The 20,218-nt window shown below is 40.3% G+C and overlaps 1 protein-coding gene across 2 annotated transcripts in view; it reads right to left on the bottom strand.

The window, feature by feature from the left end:
• Nucleotides 1-18,113: 18,113 nt before the first annotated feature.
• LOC101654452 (trypsin-like) overlaps nucleotides 18,114-20,218 on the bottom strand; it is a 12,288-nt gene continuing 10,183 nt past the window's right edge. The window contains exons 1-3 of one of the 2 annotated variants that reach the window (XM_045288853.1): nucleotides 19,901-20,030; nucleotides 18,733-18,869; nucleotides 18,114-18,263 (exon numbers count right to left, since the gene is read on the bottom strand). In XM_045288853.1, the coding sequence (XP_045144788.1) occupies nucleotides 18,114-18,263; nucleotides 18,733-18,869; nucleotides 19,901-20,030 (417 nt within the window). Of the gene's footprint in view, nucleotides 18,264-18,732; nucleotides 18,870-19,900; nucleotides 20,031-20,218 lie in introns of those variants that run through there. The other variant, XM_004713956.1, reaches the window with a different exon arrangement.

Raw genomic sequence — 20,218 nt, 5'->3', positions numbered from 1 at the left:
CTTACACTGTTTGACTTCTCCCTTCACCCACTTTACTGTTGTCTGTCCCCCAGGGAGGAGGTTATATGTAGATCCTTGTGATCGGTTCCCCCTTTCTATCCCACCTTCCCTCCACCCTCCCGGAGTCACCACTCTCACCACTGGTCCTAAAGGGATCATCTGCCCTGGATTCCCTGTGTTTCCAGTTCCTATCTGCACCAGTGTACATCCTCTGGTCTAGCCAGATTTGTAAGGTAGAATTGGAATCATGATGGGGTGGGGGCATTTCAATGCTACACTGCACCCTTAGTGACTCATCTCGTCCCCCCTACCCCTCTGTAGGATGTCCAGTTGCCTACAGATGGGTCTTGAGCCCCCACCCCACACTCCCCCTCATTCACGATGATATGATCTTTTGTTCTTTGGTGCTTGATACCTGATACCTTCGACACCTGTGATCATGCAGGCTGGTGTGCTTCTTCCATGTGGACTTTGTTGCTTATGGACTAGATGGCCACTTGCAGTGTTTGATTTCTTAATGGCTGCTTCCATGCATGTTGATTATAGATCCCAGCAGATGAAATCTTTGACAAACTCCAATCTTTTACCCATTTATCATGATGTGTCTTACTAGTCTATTGCAAGAGTTTTTATTTCTTTGTGTTGAGTAGTAATCCCCACTGAAGGTTGTGGTCATCTACCTTCATCAGTAAATGCCTTACAGTAAACACATTGGGTCATTTGCATTCACTGTCTTTCTCTAATTCCGATGCCTCATTTTTCATATAATCTAATTTCTCAGATGATTTCTTCAGGATACAAATCCAATGTGAAAGAACACATTTCTGTAGCACACCTTTCCTATTTCTAAGCAAGGCAGTATCCTCTCGTTCTGGCTGAACGCTACCTCCAGGTCTGTGGGCTCACAGACCTTGAGTCCATTCCAACCCATAGTGATTCAATAGGACAGGGTAGAACTGTCCCTGTGCATTCAAGACTTACAACTCTTCCCAGGAGTAAAACACCTCGTCTATATCCTGAGGAGTGCCTGTAGACTCAAACTCCTAACCTTACAGTTAGCAGATACCCAACAGGTAGCCAATGTGCCACCAGGGTTCCACACAGGATCCTCTTATGCACAATTAAATATTTTGGATTTTTTTTCTTAGCAATGTTATCCATAATGTATTATGATCCAAAAAAATGGAATTCCTTTGCATTCTACAGGCATTCTCTACTTTGATCTAATACCCATCTGGCATCAGCATGGATATCCCTTGTTCCATGTTCTTTTCTGAACCCACTTGACTTTCTTACAGTTCCCTATCAATGCACTGCTGTCACCATTTTCAAATTATCTTCAGCAAAACTTAACATCCATATGATATTAATATTGTTTGATAATTTCTACATTCTGTTAGACCACCTTTCTTTGCAACGGGCACCAATAGGGATCTCTTCCAGTCAGTTGCCCTGGTAGCTCTCTCCAAATTTCTTGGCAGACTAGAGAGCACTTTCAGCATTGCATCCATTTGTTGAAAATTAACTCTCTTTTAGCATTACAGGTGGTCTATTAATTCCTGAAGATTTGGGTTTTCCCAGTGCTTTCAGCAGTCTCATTTTCTTCCTTCAGTACCATTCATCAGCTCTTGATATCATGCTATCTCCTGAAATGGTCAAATGCTAACCTCTTTTGGGGAGAGTTATTCTATGTACTTCTTCCGTTTTCTCTTGAAGCTCTTCCTGTGTCTTTCAACAGTTTGCCCATGGAATCCTTCAATATTTAATTCTTGCGTTTGTTGATTGCCTGTCTAATTTTGGTAAAATGTCCTCTGTCCACTTTAAATTGGATCATCTTACTTTTTGTTGTTGAGGTGTTGAAGTTTTCTACAAATTTTAGAGATTAATCCCTTGCTTGATGTGTTGCTGCCAAAGATTTCCCCCAGTCTGTAGGTGCTCATTTTATTCTTTTGGTGAAGACTTTTGGGGCACCCGCAAACCCCTAAACTCATTGTCATCAAGTCTATCCCACCTCATTGAGAGCTGTCCCTGTGGGTTTCCAAGACTGTACTATTGATGGGAGTAGAAAGCCTCATTTTTTTCCCCCTTGAAGTGGCTAGCTGTTTGGAACTGTGGACCCTGTGGTTACCAGCCTAATGTGTAACCATGACACCACCAGGGTTTATTTTGATGTACATAAAAGTTAAAATTTTAGGAGGTCCAAGTTGTCTAGTTTATCTTCCACTCTTTGTGAGTTTCTATATATGTTTGAGAGTGTATTTATGCTATGTAGCATGGTCCCCAGATTTGTTCATATTTTTTCTTTAATGATCTTCATAGTTCTAGGTTTTGCATTTAGGTCTTTTATCCATCTTGAGTTAGTTTTCATACATCATGTGATATATGAATTCTTATCTCATTTTTCTACATTGAGATATCCAGTATTACCAAGGCCTTTCATTAAAGAGATTTCACCTTCCCCGTTTAATTGGTTTTGGCATTTTGTCAAAGATCGATAAATTCATAAAGAAGGGATTTACTTCTGGGTTCTCAATTCTGTGCCACTAATCTATGTATCTGTCCTTGTACCAATGCAGGCTGTTTTGACTACTGTGGCTTTATAGTCACATTTGAGATCAAGGAGCGGGAGACCTCTTGCTTTGTTCATTTTTCATCGTGCTTTTGCTTTCTACATAAATGTGGTAGTTCGTTTTTCTATCTCTTTAAAAAAAGATGATGGGATTTGGTTTGGGAATACATATAGATCACTTTGGATAGTGTTGACATGTTCACACTGCTAAGCCTTCCTGTCCATGAGCATGGTATATTCTTCCATTTATGTGTCTTTTGGTTTCTTATAGTAGTGTCATATAGTTTTCTTTGTACAGGTATTTTGTGTCTGGTTAGATTTATTTCTGCGTATTTTACGTTTCAGATGGCTATGGTAAATGGTACTGGTTTCTGGATTTCCTATTCAGAGCTTCTTTGTTAGTGTAAAGGAATTTGACTGAATTTTTGTTGTTTTTATGTTGATCTTGTACCATGCCATTTTGATGAATCTTTCAACTAGTTTTAGTCATTTTCTTGCTGAATCTTTGGGATTTTCTATGTATAAGATCCTATCACTTGCCATAGAGGTGTTTTTTCCTCTGTGGCAATTTGGATGCTTTTATTTCCCTTTCTTGTCATATAACTCTGGTAAGATTTTCATTGCAATATTGAAGAACAGTGATAATAAAGGGCACCCTTGTCTGGTTTCTGTTCAGAAGGACAACATTTTTAGTGTCTCTTCACTGAAAGTAAGGTTAGCAGTTGGTTTTGTGTATATGCCCTTACTTATGTTGAAGATTTTATTTTTCTGTTCATAGTTTGATGGAAATTAATATCAGGAATGGTATTGGATTTTGTCAAATGTCTATTCTGTATCAATTGAAATGACTATGTGGTTCTCATTCTTTGTTTGATTTGTGTGGTTAATTGCATTGTTTACCTTTCTAACACTGAACCATCCCTGGAAACCTGGTACTAATTCTACTTGACTATGGTGTATTATTTTTGTGATATATCATTGGGTTCTTTTAGCTAAAATATTGTTGAGAATTTCTGTGTCTATGTTCATGAGGGATATTGGTCTTTCTTGGTTTTGGTATCACAATTGTGCTTGCTTGATGACATGAGTATTCCTTCTCTATTTGGGGGGAATAATTTGCATAGAATTAATATCAGCTTTTGTCTTGGTGGTTTGTTAAAATTGCCCATGAAGCTGTTGAAGCCAAGAGTTTTTTGACGTAGGTAGTATATTTCCAGAAATCTGTATGTTTCCTCCAGGTTTTTAAATTGTTGGATTCAGTTTGTTGTTGTTGTTCACCCTATAGTGCTCTGTTATCATCCTTTGGATATCCCCGGTTCTCTAGTGACCATGCCTGGATAATATCTTGTTTATGTCATTTTCATCTTCTCTTCATTTTCTTTTATTGAATTTGTCTGGGGTTTGTCAATTTTCTTAATCCTTTCAAAGAACCCTCTTCTAGATGTATTGATTCATTCTATTGTTTTCCTGTTTTCATTTATTTCTTCTTGGACCTTTATCATTTCCTTTCTTCAAATGGCTCTAGGATTCCTTTGTCCTAATTGTTGGAAATGTCAGGTTAAGGTGTGTCCTTTTATTCTTTTTATTGCCATAAACTGTTACCTTACACTGCTTTAGTTGTGTGCCCAAGATTATGCTATGCTGTGTTTCCACTCTTATTTGACTCAAATAATATTTATTCCATTTTTATTTCTTTTATTTATATTAACCATTGTTTTCTAATCAGTGTGTTACTCACTTTCCATGTTTATTTTCCTCTTAATTTTCTTATTGTTGTTATCTAATTTTGTAGCACTGTGATCTCAGAAGAACTTGTAGTATTTAATGTTAAATTGGTTGAGGCTTGCTTTGTGGTCCAATTTATAATCTATTCTGGAGAACATTCTATGTACACTGGAAACTATGTAAATTATGTTGTTGTTGAGCACTCAGTGTTCACTCTTTTAATAAAGTCTTTCGATGCACATGAGTGTTTTAATTTTTAGTAGATCCCATTCATCTGCTTTATCTTCCAGGGAGTGTATTTCATTTGTTAATTTTGACAGCCCATGTATTCCATGCACTATGTCTCCTAGCTTTGTCCCAATGTTCTTGTTGATGATCCTTATAGTTTGGGGTTTTACATTTAGGCCTTTGAACCACCTTGAGTTTGTTTTTGTACATGAAGTGAGATATTGGTCTTGTTTCATTCTTCTGCAAGTGGATATCAAGCGTTTGCAACACCATTTATTGAAGAGGGCATCTGATTCCTAGCTAATGTTTTTTGAGCCTTTGTCAAAAATCAATTGTCTGTATGCAGATGTTTTTATTTTTGGATTTTCTGTCCTGATCCAATGGTCCGTGTATCTATCCTTATACCACTACCAGGCTTTGCTAACAAATGTAGCTGTATATCAGGCTTTGAGGTCAGGTAGTGCAAGGCCACCTACTTTTTTTTTTCTTCTTGACAGGTTCTTACCTATCCTGAGCCTCTTCCTTCTCCATATAAAGTTGGTAATCACTTTTTCCATTTCTTTGAAAAATGATTTGAATTAGGATTGCATTGCATCTGTATAGTGCGTTAGGTTATATGGACATTTTCACAAGTATGTGTCTTACATCCCATGAACATTGATGTTCCTCCATTTGTGTAGAAACCTTCTGATTTCTTGAAGCAATGTTCTGTAATCTTCTTCATACAGGTCTTTAGTTTGTTGGGTTAGGTTTATTCCCAAGTATTTCAGCTTCTGTGTGGCTATTGTGAATGACATTGTTTCCTTGATATCTTTTTCGGTATTCCCATCACCAGTGTATAGGAATCCAACTGATTCCTGCTTGTTAATCTTGTATCCTCCCACATATGAAAGCCCAAAGCCCTAAATATAAAACCCAAAACTGTAAGACTAAGAATCATCAACAAGAATATTGGGACAAAGATTAATTGTTTCCAGTAATTCCATGGTGAATACCATAGGATTATCAATATATAAAATCACATCATATGCAAATAGCAAAAGTTTCACTTCTTCTTTACCCACTTGTGCTCCCTTGATCTCTTGCCATTGTCTTATGGTTAGGTGCTGCTAGGACTGAGCAAAGTGTTGAATAAAAGTGGGTATAAGGGACATCTTTGTCAGGTTCCCTTACGCAGTGGAAAAGTGTCCAGCTTTTCTCCATTGAGGGTAATAGTGGCTATTGGTGTTTACCTTACAAGCCTATTTTCTTGAGAGTTTTTATTAGGAATGGGTCTTGGATATTATCAAATACTTTTTTCTGCATCAGTTGATATGATCATATGGTTTTTGTCCTTTTTCTTGTTAATATGGTGGATTATGAATGCTGAACCTTCCCTGCATCCTTGATATGAATCCCACTTGGTCATGACGTATTTTTTTTTTTTGATATGTTGGATTCAATTGGCCAAGATTTTGTTGAGAATTTTTGCATCTATATTCACGAGAGATATAAGTCTGTAGTTCTCTATCCAGTGGGGTCCTTGCCCAGCTTTGGTACCAGGGTTATGCTGGCTTTGTAGAATGAATTTGGGAGTTTTCTTTACTTTTCTATGTTCTGGAAGAGTTTGTGTAGGATTGGTGTGAGCTCTTCTCTGAGTGGTTGGTAGAATTCTCCTGTGAGCCATCTGGACCAAGTCTTTTTTCCATTGGGAGTTTCTTGATGACCTTATCTATTTCTCCTTTTGCTATGGATCTGTTCAAGTTCTTAATATCTGTATGCATTAATTTAGAGAGAGAGAGTTTTTCTAGCTATTTGTCCATGTCCTCCAAGTTATTGAATGTATTAGCAGTTTTTTCATAGTACTGTTATCAGTCTATATTGTTTGGGTCTATTGTGACTTTCTCTGTTTCATCCCTGGTTCTTGATATTGATGTCTGCTCCTCCATTTCCTTTGTTAAGTTTGCTAGTGGTTTATCCATTTTGTTAATACTCTCAAAGAACCAGCTTCTTGCTTTGTTAATTTTTTCCATTGTTCTTCTGCTTCCCAGTTCATTTATTTCTGCTCTAATTGTTATGGTTTCTTTTCTTTTGTTATTGGAAGGATTGTGCTGTTGCCTCTGTTCTAATGATTGAGGTGCTGTGATAAGGAGCTGACCATGATTTTATCCTCTTTTTTCATGTGTCCATTTATTGCAAGAAAGTTACCTCTGATAACTGCTTTTGCTACATCCCATAGGTTTTGGTATGTTGTGTTTCATTCTTGTTAGTTTCCAGGAACTTCCTAATTTCCTCTCTTATTTGAACTATTAGCCATTCCTTTTTTTGAGAAGTGACTTGTTGAGTATCCAACTTGGTGTTTTTATTTGTCTATTCTTTCTATTATTAATTTCCAGCTTAATGGCAGAGTTGTCAGAGAAGATGGTTTGAATCATCTCTATATGTTGGAATTTTCTTAAGCTTGCTTTATGTCCCAGCATGGGGTCTATTCTAGAATATGAGCCATGTGCATTGAAGAAGAATGTGTGTTTTCTTTCTTTCTTTCTTCTTCTTTTTGCTTATGGATGGGGGCTCTATAAATATGCATGAGGTCAAGTTGATTGATTGTCTTGTTCAGCTCTTCCGTTTCTTTGATGAGTTCCTTACCTGTTCGTCTAACTTTCTTTGAGAGTTGTGTATTAAAATCATCTGCTATAATTCTTGATCTAGTGACATTCTAGTGAAAGGAAGGAGAAATTCTTTTCATCTCTTTGAGGATTTGGTTGATGAACTTCGACGTCTTCTGTTGGGTGCATATTAGTTTATTATGGTTATGTGTTCTTGGTCTAGTGACACATTGAGCATTATGTCACGCTCATTTTTGTATCTTCCTATATTGTGTGCCTTGTAGTCTATTTCGTCAAAGATGAATATTGCCACCCTTGCTTTTTTTTTGGGTAAAATTTTCACCAGTCTTTGACTCTCAGTCTGTTTTTGTCAGTGAGTTTGAGATATGTCTCTTGAAGACAGCAGATTGATGGATCTTGCTGTCTAATCCAGTCTACTACTCATTGTCTTTTTATGGGCCCATTTAGCCCATTGAATTTCAGTATAATTTAATCTAATTGCAGATTAGACACTGTCATCTCTTACTATTTGTTTGCTATTTTCCTTTCTTCCCCATTTATAGGGTGGTGTATATGTGTGAAGAATTTATTCTTATCTTCATTTCTCTGTTTGTTCTGTGCTGTTTTGGGTACTGTTTTCCATGTTTCGGTTTCTAGGTATTATTACACTGGTGTTGATCTCATGTCTGTGTGCTATATTTGTTGGCTTTCTGTCCATAGAGTGCTGGATAATTTTCTTTTTTTCTTTTATTTTTTGTAATGCTGGCTTTGTTTTTAGGTATGCTCTAAATACTTTACTTGGGAAAACATGAATTTCTCCTTCATATTTGACGGAAAGTTCTGCTGGCTAAAGGATTCTTGTGTTGCCGTTTTGTCTTTCAATTTTCGGAACATCTTACTCCTGTTTCTTCTTTCTTGCATGGTCTCTGAAAAAAGGTCTGAGTTTATCCTTATCTGTTTACTTTTTATGTGACTACATTTTTCTCTCTAGCTGCTCTCTTAATTCTCTCCTTTTCTTTGAAGTTGGATAATTTGACCGCTATATGTCTTGATGTATTTTTGTTTGTTTGTTTACTCTAAGTCAGTGGTTCTCAACGTGTGGGTCACAACCCCTTTGGGGGTCAAACGGCCCTTTCACAGGGGTCGCCTGATTCATAACAGTAGCAAAATTACAGTTATGAAATAGCAATAAAAATAATTTTATGGGTGGAGGTTCACCACACATTAGGAACTGTATTAAAGGTTAGCAGCATTAGGAAGGTTGAGAATCACTGATCTAAGTGATTTTCTGTCTGCTTCCTGGATGGTTACCGTCTCCTTTGTGATATTGGGGAATTTTTCTTCCAAGAATTCCCTTACTATTTTAACTGTAGGCTTGTTTGTTTATTCCTGTTCAAGGACCCCAATGATTCAAACATTGTTACACTTCTTAGACTCTCACACCACCCAAAGGCTTTCTTCAGATTCTTTTGCTCTTTTGTTTGAATGATTCTCTTTTTTACTGATTTCTGCTTGGTTATCTTCAAGGTCACTGATTTGATTTTCCATTTTTTCCATTCTATTTTTGAGATCTTTCATTGTGCTCCTTAATCCTACTACCTCATCCTTTAATTCTTGAATTTCCCTTCTGTATGAGGATTCTTGTGTTCTCTTTTTTAAAAAAATCTGTTTTCAGGATTGATCCCCTAATTTATTGTACAACTCTAAACAATATGCTCTTGAATTCTGTATCTGGCAATTCAAGGGCTGTTTCTTTTGTGTAAACGGTTGGGTTTGAGACAGCTTCAGTAATTGATTTTTGTTTCTCTAGATTTTCTGTGGTATCTCCTGGTGTTGTCTGTTGTCTGCATCACATTAAGAATGAACTAAGGTGCTAAGTGCGTTGGCTTCTGTGATTTGTAGGGAGAAGGCGTTAGCTTTATAGGTTAGGGGAGGATAAACTAAGTGCCAGAGAAGGTATTGTGTGTGTAGGTGATGAGGGTGTGTTAGTTGGGTGAATAGGGGAACTAGGATATAGGTGCTTGCTCAGGGGTATGTTTTAGTTAATGGTATTACTCTTAGGAAGCTTTCCTGTTAAGTATGTTAATAAATAATGCGTTGACAAAGAGAGCTATGGTGAGGGGGGTATGTTTTTACTCAGGAAGTTGGAGGAGAATAGGTATTGTCGAGGTGTAGGAAGCAGGTTCTAAAAGTTGTGGTGGTTGGGGAGCATGAGTGGTATATTAAATCTACCAGGGTCCCTTATTGAGCCTGTAAATCATGAAAGGGAGAGTGCAGTCCTTCAATTATTTATAACAGAAGGCCCTTTTATAGTAGCTTGCTGCCTAACTCCAAATTTCCACTACTTGTATAAGGTCCCAGGGTGGATATAGGCTATTGTAGTGGGTCCCCCATGGAGGAGGGACTTCTTATCAGAAGGTGGTCTGGCTAGGGACCATGTGTTCACTGGATACCTGACCAGGGGCAGGGAAGGCCTCCAAATAACCCTGCAGTGCTTAGTTCCAATTCCTCTAGTGAGGAAAGGAGCACTGTGTTTTCATACTCAGATGCTAATAAGTCTAACAACTACCTGGAGCCAACTACATTGTGGGTTCAAGTTGTCTCACGGGGGCTGGCTCTCTACCTAAAAAGCTGGGGTTATCTATCTGTAGAGCCAGGCTTCACCCTTGAGACACAATCCCATCGTGTCCTGAGTCTGGATCACATTTCTGAAATCCTTGGATTGGTAAGGGGGCCAAGTGCCTGCATCAACCAGAGAGGGATGTTTGCTGGCATATGGAAGGGTGGGGCCTCAGTGAAATCCCCTCTCTGGTTGTGGCAGGAGCTCTGTCCACGCCACCACCAAAGCAGGTCAACACAAGGAATTTAGAAGTAGGACCCAGATTCAGGGCACCACAACAGTAACTCAGACTTCCCTCCCAGATTCTTGCCCATAGGGAATGCAGAAAAACCCCACTGAGAAAATGCTTTATGTGGTAGAAAATCATTATAATGTACACCTGATAAAAATGAGGACATTAGGTCCTCATTTTTCCCCTCCCTCCCCGCTCCCCCCTCCCGCATGAGCCCTTGATAGTTTATAATTGGGTATTTTGTCATATCTTACCCTGTCCGACGTCTCCCTTCATCCACTTTTCGGTTGTCTGTCCCCCAGGGAGGAGGTCACACACAGTTCCATGTAATCGGTTCCCTCTTTCCTACCCATTCTCCCTTTACCCTCCCTGTTTGGGCAACTACTATTTTCGATGCTTTAGTTTTTTGCCTTTTTATTTCTATTTTTGATATTTTTACATATGAATTCATTTTTCAGTAATGCCGTCATGTATGTTAATTTCCATGTTGTCATCCATTGTTGATTTATTGTCCAAAGGTCTCCCTTTAACATATCTTGTTAGATTTGCCTGGCTTTTACAAATTCCTTTAATTTTTGTTTATTTAGAAATGTCCTGGTTTCATCATCAAATGAGATCAATATCCTAGGTTTTGTATATATATATATATTTGCTTGCCATCCATCTGATGCCAATTCATGGTGACCCTATAGGACAGGGTAGAACTGTCAATGTGAGTTTCTGATACTGTGACTATTTATGGGATTAGAAAGGACTGTCTTTCTCCCATGGAGCATCTGGTGGTTTCAAACTGCTGACCTTGCAATTAGCAGCCCAATATGTAACAACTTTGCCACCAGGGCTCTTCCTAGGCATGAGTGATCTAAAACAGACTGATACTGGCCATTTTGAATCAACCTATCATATAGCATACCTTTCCAGAAATGACAAGTTGAAGAGGCATTATATCACATTCATTGTTAATGAGAGTATTTTAATATCTATCCGAAACACAATGCTCTCAGTGATAGGGCACTATCCACATGCCCACAAAGAAAGCCGGTTACTATGACTATAATTTAAATTTACACATGAACAACTAATGCTAAGGATTAGAAAATGAAAATTGTTTTTCTTTTAAACAAACTTCTACTATCTGATTGACCAACCACACATCTTAATTGCACATTGGTAATTACTGGTGATTGAAATGTGAGAGTTGTAAGCAAAGAAGAAAGACTACTAGTCAGATAACATGACCTTGATGATGAAAATAATACCAGAAATCACATGATAGAATTTTTGCAAGACCAAGGACTTCATCACAAGTATCTATTTCTTGCAACATAAACAATGACTATACATGTTGACCTCCCAAGTGGTATAAAAAGGATCAATTCAATAACATCTTCATAAAGAGATGGTGGAGAAGCTCAATAACAGCTGTCAGAACAAGGCCAGGAGCAGACTGAAAAATAGACCACCAATTGCTCATATGCGAGTTTGTTGAAGAAAACTTAAACAAGTCCACAAGAGACAAAATATGACCTTGAATAGTTTCCACCTGGATTTTGAATCATCTCACAAGTGGAGTTAATGCATTCATCACTTATAATTGAAGAGCATGTGGGTGCTGGGTTGGCATCAGAGATATCATACATGAATAAACAGAAAGATAGGAGAAGAAGTAGACCAACTTGGATTCAGAAGAGATTCTGAAACTTATTCTTTAACATATTATTGCTAAATTGAAAGGAAGAAATAATGAAGTAAAAGAGCTGAACAACAAGGAAAATTTAAGTGGCAGCTCAAGAAGAGACAACAACAAGACTCACTGCCTTCGAATTAGTGCTAAGTCATAGCAACCTTCTGTGGGTTTCTGAGACTGTAACTGTTATGGGAGTAGAAAGCCCAGGCTTTCTCCTGCAGAGTGGCTGGTGGTTTCAAACTGTTGACCATGCAGATCTCACTGCAAAGCATAACCACTACTCTACTAAGACTCTTATAAGAAAACAAAGAAAGGAATTATAGTTAAATATGCAAATACCTGGAACTAGAAAATCAAAAGAGAATAACATGCTTGCATAGCTCAAGCTGATAGAACTGAGGAAATTAAAGTCTCCAGTTGCAATATTGGGGAGTTCTATGAGCAAAATGTTGAATGATACACAAAATACATAATGATGGAAAGTGCAAAGAATTATTGTAACACAGGAAACGACTTGGTTGTTTCAATATTTCAAGAGGTAGCATATGATCAAGAACTGAGAATACAGCTACACAGAAAGCACTGGTGGAAAACAAGTCTTCAGAAATTGGCAGAATGCCAGTTGAGAATTTTCAACAAGCAGATGCAGTACTGGGGGTGTTTATATGTCTGTACTAAGAAATTTGGAAAACAGCTCCCTAGCCAATTGATTGTAAGAAATTCACATTTGTGTCCACTCCAAAGAGAAATGGCCCAATACAAGGTGAAAATGATCTGACAATATCTTTAATATCACATCCAAGTAAAATTTTGCTGAAGATATTTCTAAAGCAGCTGCAGCAGTAGTTCACTGACAGAGAACTACAGAAACTTCCAGCTGGATTCTGAAGAGGACATAAAATGAGAAATATCATTCCTAACATTACATGGATTGTGTTAATCAGGGTAGACTACAGAAACAAATCCAGAAACACTCAAGTGTATATGAAAGAACTTTAAATCAAAGTGCAATTGCAATTAAGAAAACATCCCAACCCAGTCCAGATCAAATCCATAAGTCTTATATTATCCCGTATATCAATACTAGTCCATAAATTCCTCTTTAGACTCACCCAGACATGCAATGATGCAGAATGCGGGTAGATCACAGGCCAGTGGGTGGAAAGTCTTGTGGATCTTGGGGTGGTGGAATCATCTACCGTGGGCCTCCATGTGGCTCCTTCAGCCCCAGGGCTCTGACTGCAATCAACATAGCTCCATGTGGCTAGTCAGCAGGAAGACAAAGCAGAGAGTCTCTCCCGCCTCCAGGCAGGAATACCGGAGTTCCCATAATCCTCATGAAAAGGTCATACCCACACAGAGGCTTCATTAACTATGAACTGATTGACAGGCTAGACTTCACCCCTTCACAAATTGACAGGAGATTATGTAACTACCGCATAGATCTTGGTTGAAAACATAGATATCAGAAAGATGTTTGCTTATATTTTGGACTGTGCAAAGGTATTCAATTTTATGAATCATAACAAATTATGAGAGCAGGATTTCCAGAGTACTTAATTATGCCCATGAGGAACCTGCACATGCATTAAGAAGCATTTTATCCAACAGATCAAAGAGATCGTGTATGTTTTAAGATTAGGAATTTTGTATAAGTGTATCTTCCATCATACTTATTCAGTCTGTATACTGTGCAAATAATCCAAGAATTTAGCATATATGAAGAAAAATATGGCATCAGGATTGAAGGAAGACACATTAGTGCAAAAGACACAACCTTGCTTGTTGAAAATGAAGAGGACTTGAAGCACTTACTGATGAAGATAAAAAACTACACTCTTTTCAATATGAAGTACCACTCCCACATCAAGAAAACAGAAATCCTCATAATTGGATCAATAAGCAGCATCATGATAAATGGAGAAAACGTAAACGTTTTCAAGGATTTTATTTTACTTGTTCTACAATCAATGCCCAGGGACACAGCAGTCAGGCTTTGGGAAATTTTACTGCAAATGATCTCTTTAAAGTGTTCAAAAGCATTAAAGAACTAGAGGAAAGTTGTATGTTTCATTGTTGCTACCCTGTACTCCGACTGGTTTGTCTCCTCCCCAAGACCCTTCTTTAAGGGGGTGTCCAGTTGCCTACAGATGGGCTTTGGGTTTCCACTCTGCACTCCCCCTCATTCACAATGATATGATTTTTTATTCATTGATGCCTGATAGCTGATCCCTTTTACACTTCATGGTCACACAGGCTGGTGTGCTTCTTCCACATGGGCTTTGTTGCTTCTGAGCTAGATGGCCACTTGTTTATCTCCCCCCCCACCCCGCCCCACTATCATGATCCCAATTCTACCTTAAAAATTCGGCTAGACCAGAGGATGTACACTGGTGCAGATAGGAACTGGAAACACAGGGAATCCAGGACAGATGATCCCTTCAGGACCAGTGGTGAGAGTGGCAATACCAGGTAGGTGGAGGGAAGGTGGGGTAGAAAGGGGGAAACTATTACAAGGATCTACATATAACACCCTCCCTGGGAGAGGGACAACAGAAAAGAGGATGAAGGGAGATGTTGGACAGTGTAAGATATGACAAAATAATAATAATTTATAAATTATCAAGGGTTCATAAGGGAGGGGAGAGTGCTAAGGGAGGGGGAAATGAGGAGCTGATGTCAAGGGCTCAAGTAGAAAACAAATGTTTTGAGAATGATGATGCCAACAAAGGAACGAATGTGCTTGACACAATGGATGAATGGATGGATTGTGATCAGAGTTGTATGAGCCCCCAATAAAATGATTTTTTTTAAAGTGTTCAAAAGCAAAGATGTCACTTAGTAGACTACAGTGGGCTTAAGGCAGCCGCTGGTATTTTCTAATGTTACCTGAATGCAACACTTGGAAACCGAAGAGGGAAGACCAAAGAAGAATGGATGTTTGGGATTAGGTTTTGGGAAGCGTATGAAGAAAACCACAGGCAGCCCGAAGACTAAACAAATCTGCGTTGAAAGAAGTACAACCAGAATGCTCATTTGAAGTGAGCGTGGCAAGACTTTGTCTCACCTAATTTGGACATGTCATCAGGAAGGACTGGCTAGTCCCGGAGAAGGATATCATGGGTTGGCAAAGTAGAAGGTCTGATCAAAAGATGCAGACCGTCAAAGAGATGGATTGGCACAGTGGCTTCAGCAACAGGCTCAATCACAAGAATGAGTTGTGAAGACGGCGCAGAATCAGACAGTGTTGTGTTCTGTTCTGCATGAGATGACTGTGAGCTGGAGCTGACTTGACACAGCCTAACAACAATAGCAAAACAGCAAACTGGACAGACACACACACACGCACACACACGGGCTTTAAAAAGTTTGTGAAGAGAGAGAGAGAGAGAGATTTTTCCCTTTGCTGCCCTCTCTGAAATGTGCATAACAGAAACCATACTCAAACCATCCTTATTTATAAAAATTAGAAAAATGAAATAAAATTTAAAATAAGGGGCTTTGGACTGATAGTTTAGCAATACAATGAATCAGATAAGGTGATTAGTTACTGGTTTCTGTTCATCTGGAGTACATGACAATGTTAAGTAGCAGTTAAATTTTTAAATACTAATTAAATTTTTAAGTGTCAAATATTCTCTTCCAAGGATCAGGGAAGGACCTGTCTCTATGACTGAGGTTCAACATTAACCAGAGCCTTCTCTAAGTTGAAACCAAAGAACGAGATGGTGCCCAGCTGCTGCGACTGAGCATTCTAAACACGTCCACAGCGGATGGATTCCCATGAAAAAGGAGCCATATGTAACAGAATTTCAAACTCTCAAAAAGTCCATACATAGCGTTCCTATTGAAGGACTCCCTGAAACCACTGCCTGAAATAATTTCTAAACCTTGAACTGAAACTGCCAGCGTCACTTTGTAGCCAACTGGTAGGCTGGCTCATCAAGTTAAACAATATCACCTTTGCATACCGTGTGCTTTTTGCATACCGTGTGCTTTAATAAATCATCTACTTAAGAACAAGTAGTGAATAATTACTCTAAGGTGTGGATTGGAGCGTCCAGGGGACAGTGAGACCGGGGAACAGGGAGATGAGATGAATGGGAGAGAAGCAACAAGAATGAGCATAGTGACAATATCGACACATGTGAGGAATACAATCAAATGTGGGTACCGATTTAGTGAGAACTTCTTCTACTGTGTGTACTTCCACCCCAAACACAATAAAATATTTAACATTAATTTTAGCCATACACAAACATAAGCACAATTTGATAAGAACTAAGGAAGTGAGAGAGGGAAGGAGATCAACTGTGTTTGTGCATTTAAGACACAGCTCTAAGGCTCAGGAGAGGAGTCAAGGATGCTCTCTTCAGAGTGACAAGAGTTGTACCTGGGTGCCTACAACTCCCTCACAAGATATTCACCTTTCCATTATCCTCAAACTCTCAAAAATGTCCCCTCTCTAAATTTACATCGCCTTCCCCATGCTCAGACCTCCTATAAACTTTCTCTTTTTCCATACCGATGTGCCCAGCTGTCCCCGGGAAGAAGAATCGCTGTCAACCGTTTCAATGGACGACGCAGGAATTGGCTGTAGGAACTTCTACTGAAAACCCTGCTCTGGGAGATGCAGGGAACATGGCCGGGTGGAGAGGGAGGGCTCAGAGAAGCTGGGATAGTGTCTCTGCAGTGCCCAAGTCAGTGAAGCAGAAGAGAGCCAAGCACTCCTGAAGCTAAGGCTCTCACTGTTGCAATGCATACCCCTCTCTTGCAGACGTACCTGTCCGCATTCTTTCTAATCCCTTAGCTTGATGCAATCAGGGTTGGATTTGGGAGTATAGGGGGTAGGAGGGGGCACAGATTATCCGAGCATGCTTTAGTCATCAAACCCCAGTTGGAAAGAAGAAAGATCTTATAGGAACATGGAGTTAAGTGGAGACTTGGAAATGTAAGGAAACCTGTGATATGTACCCTTTTTCCATCTAGAGTTTTCCCTGTCACCGAGTTTGGGAAAGGTGAGAGACGAGACAAAAGGAAGAAAGACAGTTCATTGCGTGGTGGAGTGGTAAGAAAACTTTGGGAAAGGAAAGTGGGTTGCCATCAGCATTCCAGGGTGAACACCTGAAAGCTTTGGGAAGTTGATTTTTAACATTCTGCATTTTCAACTCTGTCAACTACTTTAAAATGTGATGGTAACATTGTTCACTTTATATCCAAATTATCCCCCAGAGTCTGCCATATATTAGCACTGTGGATTAAATTGTGACACCCCCAACCCCCGCTGCCAATATGTATTGTGAATCCTAACCCTTATTCTGGTGGGTTCCTCTAAGGACTAAGGTGTGCCTGACCAAAGACCATTATCTTTTCAGCAGTATCGTAAATATACAAAAGCTTGACAATGGGTAAGAAAGACAGGAAGAACATTGATGCCTTTGAATTGGGGTGTTGGGAAAGAATATTGAGCAGACAGCCAACGAACTAACAAATCTGCCTTGGAAGAAGTGCAGCCAGATGCACCTTAGAAAGCGAAGATGATTAAACTTCATCACACACACTTCAGCATGTTATCAAGAGAGACCCACTGCTGGGGAAGGACATCATATTTGGTAAGATAAAAGGTCAGCATAGGCAAGGAAGTAGACCGCCAAAACGAGGAAGACCTTCAACAAGATGAGCGGACACACAGATGGACAGTGGACTTGCATAGTGCACGGCTTGTGAGAATCAGTGTTTTCTTCTGTTGTACTTAGAATCAACATGAGTGAGAACTAACAATAAAACACGGTCCATGATTTCATTTAGGAAGGCTCTTCTTTATGTTGCTAATGAGGCGTTGTCAAGATAGAGTGGGTATTGTGCCGATCTCTTTTGAGATCCAGAAAGAGCAGCCTAACAACTCAGCCATGGGGAAGACAGATGCGTTGCCACATGAAGGTCACCACAGAGTCAAGAGAGAAGATGGGAAAACACAGAGCAGCGAGCAAGGGAGGAGAGAGAGAAAGTGCCTTTCCTTAGAGCCAGGGTCCTGCATATGTACTCGAAGTCTCCTAAACCGTGAGAAAGTAGAGCCTGGTTTTGGAAGGCGTCCACTTGTGATGCTTCTGTCATAGCGGCACTGGATCCCTATGTCAGTGGGTGGAATTGTCTAATCCTTTGATTGAAAGAGTAAGGCAATCTTAAAATTCTCTCTTGATATCATTATTTTAAAGTTTATGTGTACTTTCTTAATGGCTAGTTCAGTAAGAAGGTACACATAGATTTTACCATGTACTGTGTTCACACACAATTCACAGTGTTTATCTCAAGCGAACATTCATAACATCAAACAAAGACTACTCATATAAATGCATATAGACATGAAGGGATGTTTAATTTAGATGCCATTTTCAGGCATGGGAGGAGGTGAGGTTGACTAGTGGGGGATGGGTGGTGGGGAGGTCCAGATGGGCATAAGGAGGTGTCTAGTTGGCAGCGATGGTCTGCTGAATCCAGTCCACGTAGTTGCAGACCTTGGTGTAGACGCCGGGTTTGCCCTTCTGAGCACAGCCATAGCCCCAGGAGATGATGCCCTGGAGCTCTCCATTGCAGACCACGGGGCCACCAATGTCCTTCTGAACAACAGGGAAGAGATAGTCAGGACTCTCACATGAGCCTACATGGAAGGACGGCTCAGGACAGCTCTCTGTTACCCTGGGCCATCCCCTGGCTGCCATCTTCAATGAAGCACCGTCTCTTCCCCTGGAAATCCATCCTTTATTTTCTTTACTCTATCCTTATCCCTCCACCTCCCCACTGCTAGCTCCATCTTTTCTCCACAGTTGCAGTTGTGTGAAGCCAATAAAAGTGAGGACTGGGGAGATTCAATATCTTGAAACAAACCCTCTTCCTTCCTCAAGGATTCCCTTCCCCAGTGGGTATCTTTAGGGATAGTGGTTACCCAAACAAAAGGGAAAACCTATCCTTCACCTCAAGCTGTCCCCCAGGCTCATGATCAAGCCCCATGTTCCAGAAAAAGAGAACTATGAACTATGATTTATGAGCAGCAAACTGGGTGTGGAGAAGGAGGGCTGAGAAACCAACCTGGCAGGAGTCCTTGCCACCCTCCAGGAAGCCCAGACAGAGCATGTTGTAGGTGATCTCGCCCGGGTAGGCTTTGTGGCAGACAGAGTCGGGGAGGATGGGGGCATTCAGACACTGCAGCAGTTCGGGGTACTTGTCTATTGGACATATGAGGGAAAACAGGAGATTATGGAATTTTCTTCCCAGTATCTCTCCCACTCTGTGTCTCAGCATGCCTGTGGCTTCTAGCTTGGGAAATTGACACTGTTCTGAGAGATTCTACCAGCAAACTTCCTGGACAAGACCCTCAGCAAAGTACACGCAGTAAGCCTGGAAGTTTCTTTCTCCCGCTGGTCAAATCTCTTAGCCTCTGTTCTGTTTGCTTTTCCAGTTCCCAATTATCTCAGCATCACTAATCATACTTGCTAGCTTTACTGTGTGTGTGTGTGTGTGTGTTTCAATTATTGTTATTTCGGGGAAACTTACCAATCAAACTGGCTTCCCATTCAACAATGTGCACACTTTTTGGCTTCACGTCATGTATTGCAATCCCCACATCCTCTCCCTGGATCTTCTGTGTGCCTATATCTTTTCCTGTCCCTTCCTGCCTCCTGAGCTTTATCCCTGGGCCAACACTGTCCTGCCGTCTGATGTGGTTGCTTATTCTAGTGAGCGCAGACTTCCCTGATGTCAGGGTTCACAGTAGAGACCTGAATGCTGTTGGGCTAACATGAGCCATGGGATGGATTCGATGCTGGTTGGGGAGCATGTAAGGGTCATACTTTCAGGGGTTTCCCCAGTCTCTATCAGATCAGTAAGCCTGTTTCTCTTTTTTTTTAAATGATTTTGAGCTTCCATCTATACTTTTCTCCCATTCTATCTTAGACATTTTGTTGTCATTTCCTTGAGCTTGAACTGCAGTGGTAGCAATCACAATGCCTAATCGGAGACATGGAAGCTGATATTCACATGGTCTGCTGAATCCTATGGACTCATTGCTCCCTGTGTCTTGTCCATGACCCCAGAGAAAGGGTCACTCTCATATTGACTTATTTCTTCTAAGAGATGAAATTCCCTAAATTGTCCTCTGGGACACCTGTCCTTAGTGGCAGCTTGGTCTTAATGACCTTCAGCATGCCTACCCCTACAGGACTCTCAGACTGTGCAATCAAGTTCCAGCGACACTTACAGCCATCGGTCACGGTGTTGCCCCAGCCAGAGATGAGGCACTGGGTGCCAGCAAGAGCACAGCATGTTGGCAGAGCGATGGAGGATACGCGGGAACTGATGGTAGCCGGCGAGCTCAGTTTAATTAGCATGATGTCATTGTCGACATTGGCTGGGTTGTACTCAGGGTGGCGGATGATCTTGGCTGCATTAATGAACTGCTCGTTGCCCTCAAGGACGTTGAGGTTGTATTCGCCCAGACACACCTGGAGCTGGCTGAGTTAAAGAAGTATCATTTCTCCAAGTGTCTGACTCTGGGTCCTTCCACTCCCCAACTACC

Source organism: Echinops telfairi, unplaced genomic scaffold, assembly GCF_000313985.2.
Source record: "Echinops telfairi isolate 266 unplaced genomic scaffold, ASM31398v2 ScPeMD7_23;HRSCAF=83, whole genome shotgun sequence".
Classification (NCBI taxonomy): domain Eukaryota; kingdom Metazoa; phylum Chordata; class Mammalia; order Afrosoricida; family Tenrecidae; genus Echinops; species Echinops telfairi.
This window is presented reverse-complemented; position numbering and strand designations above follow the sequence as displayed.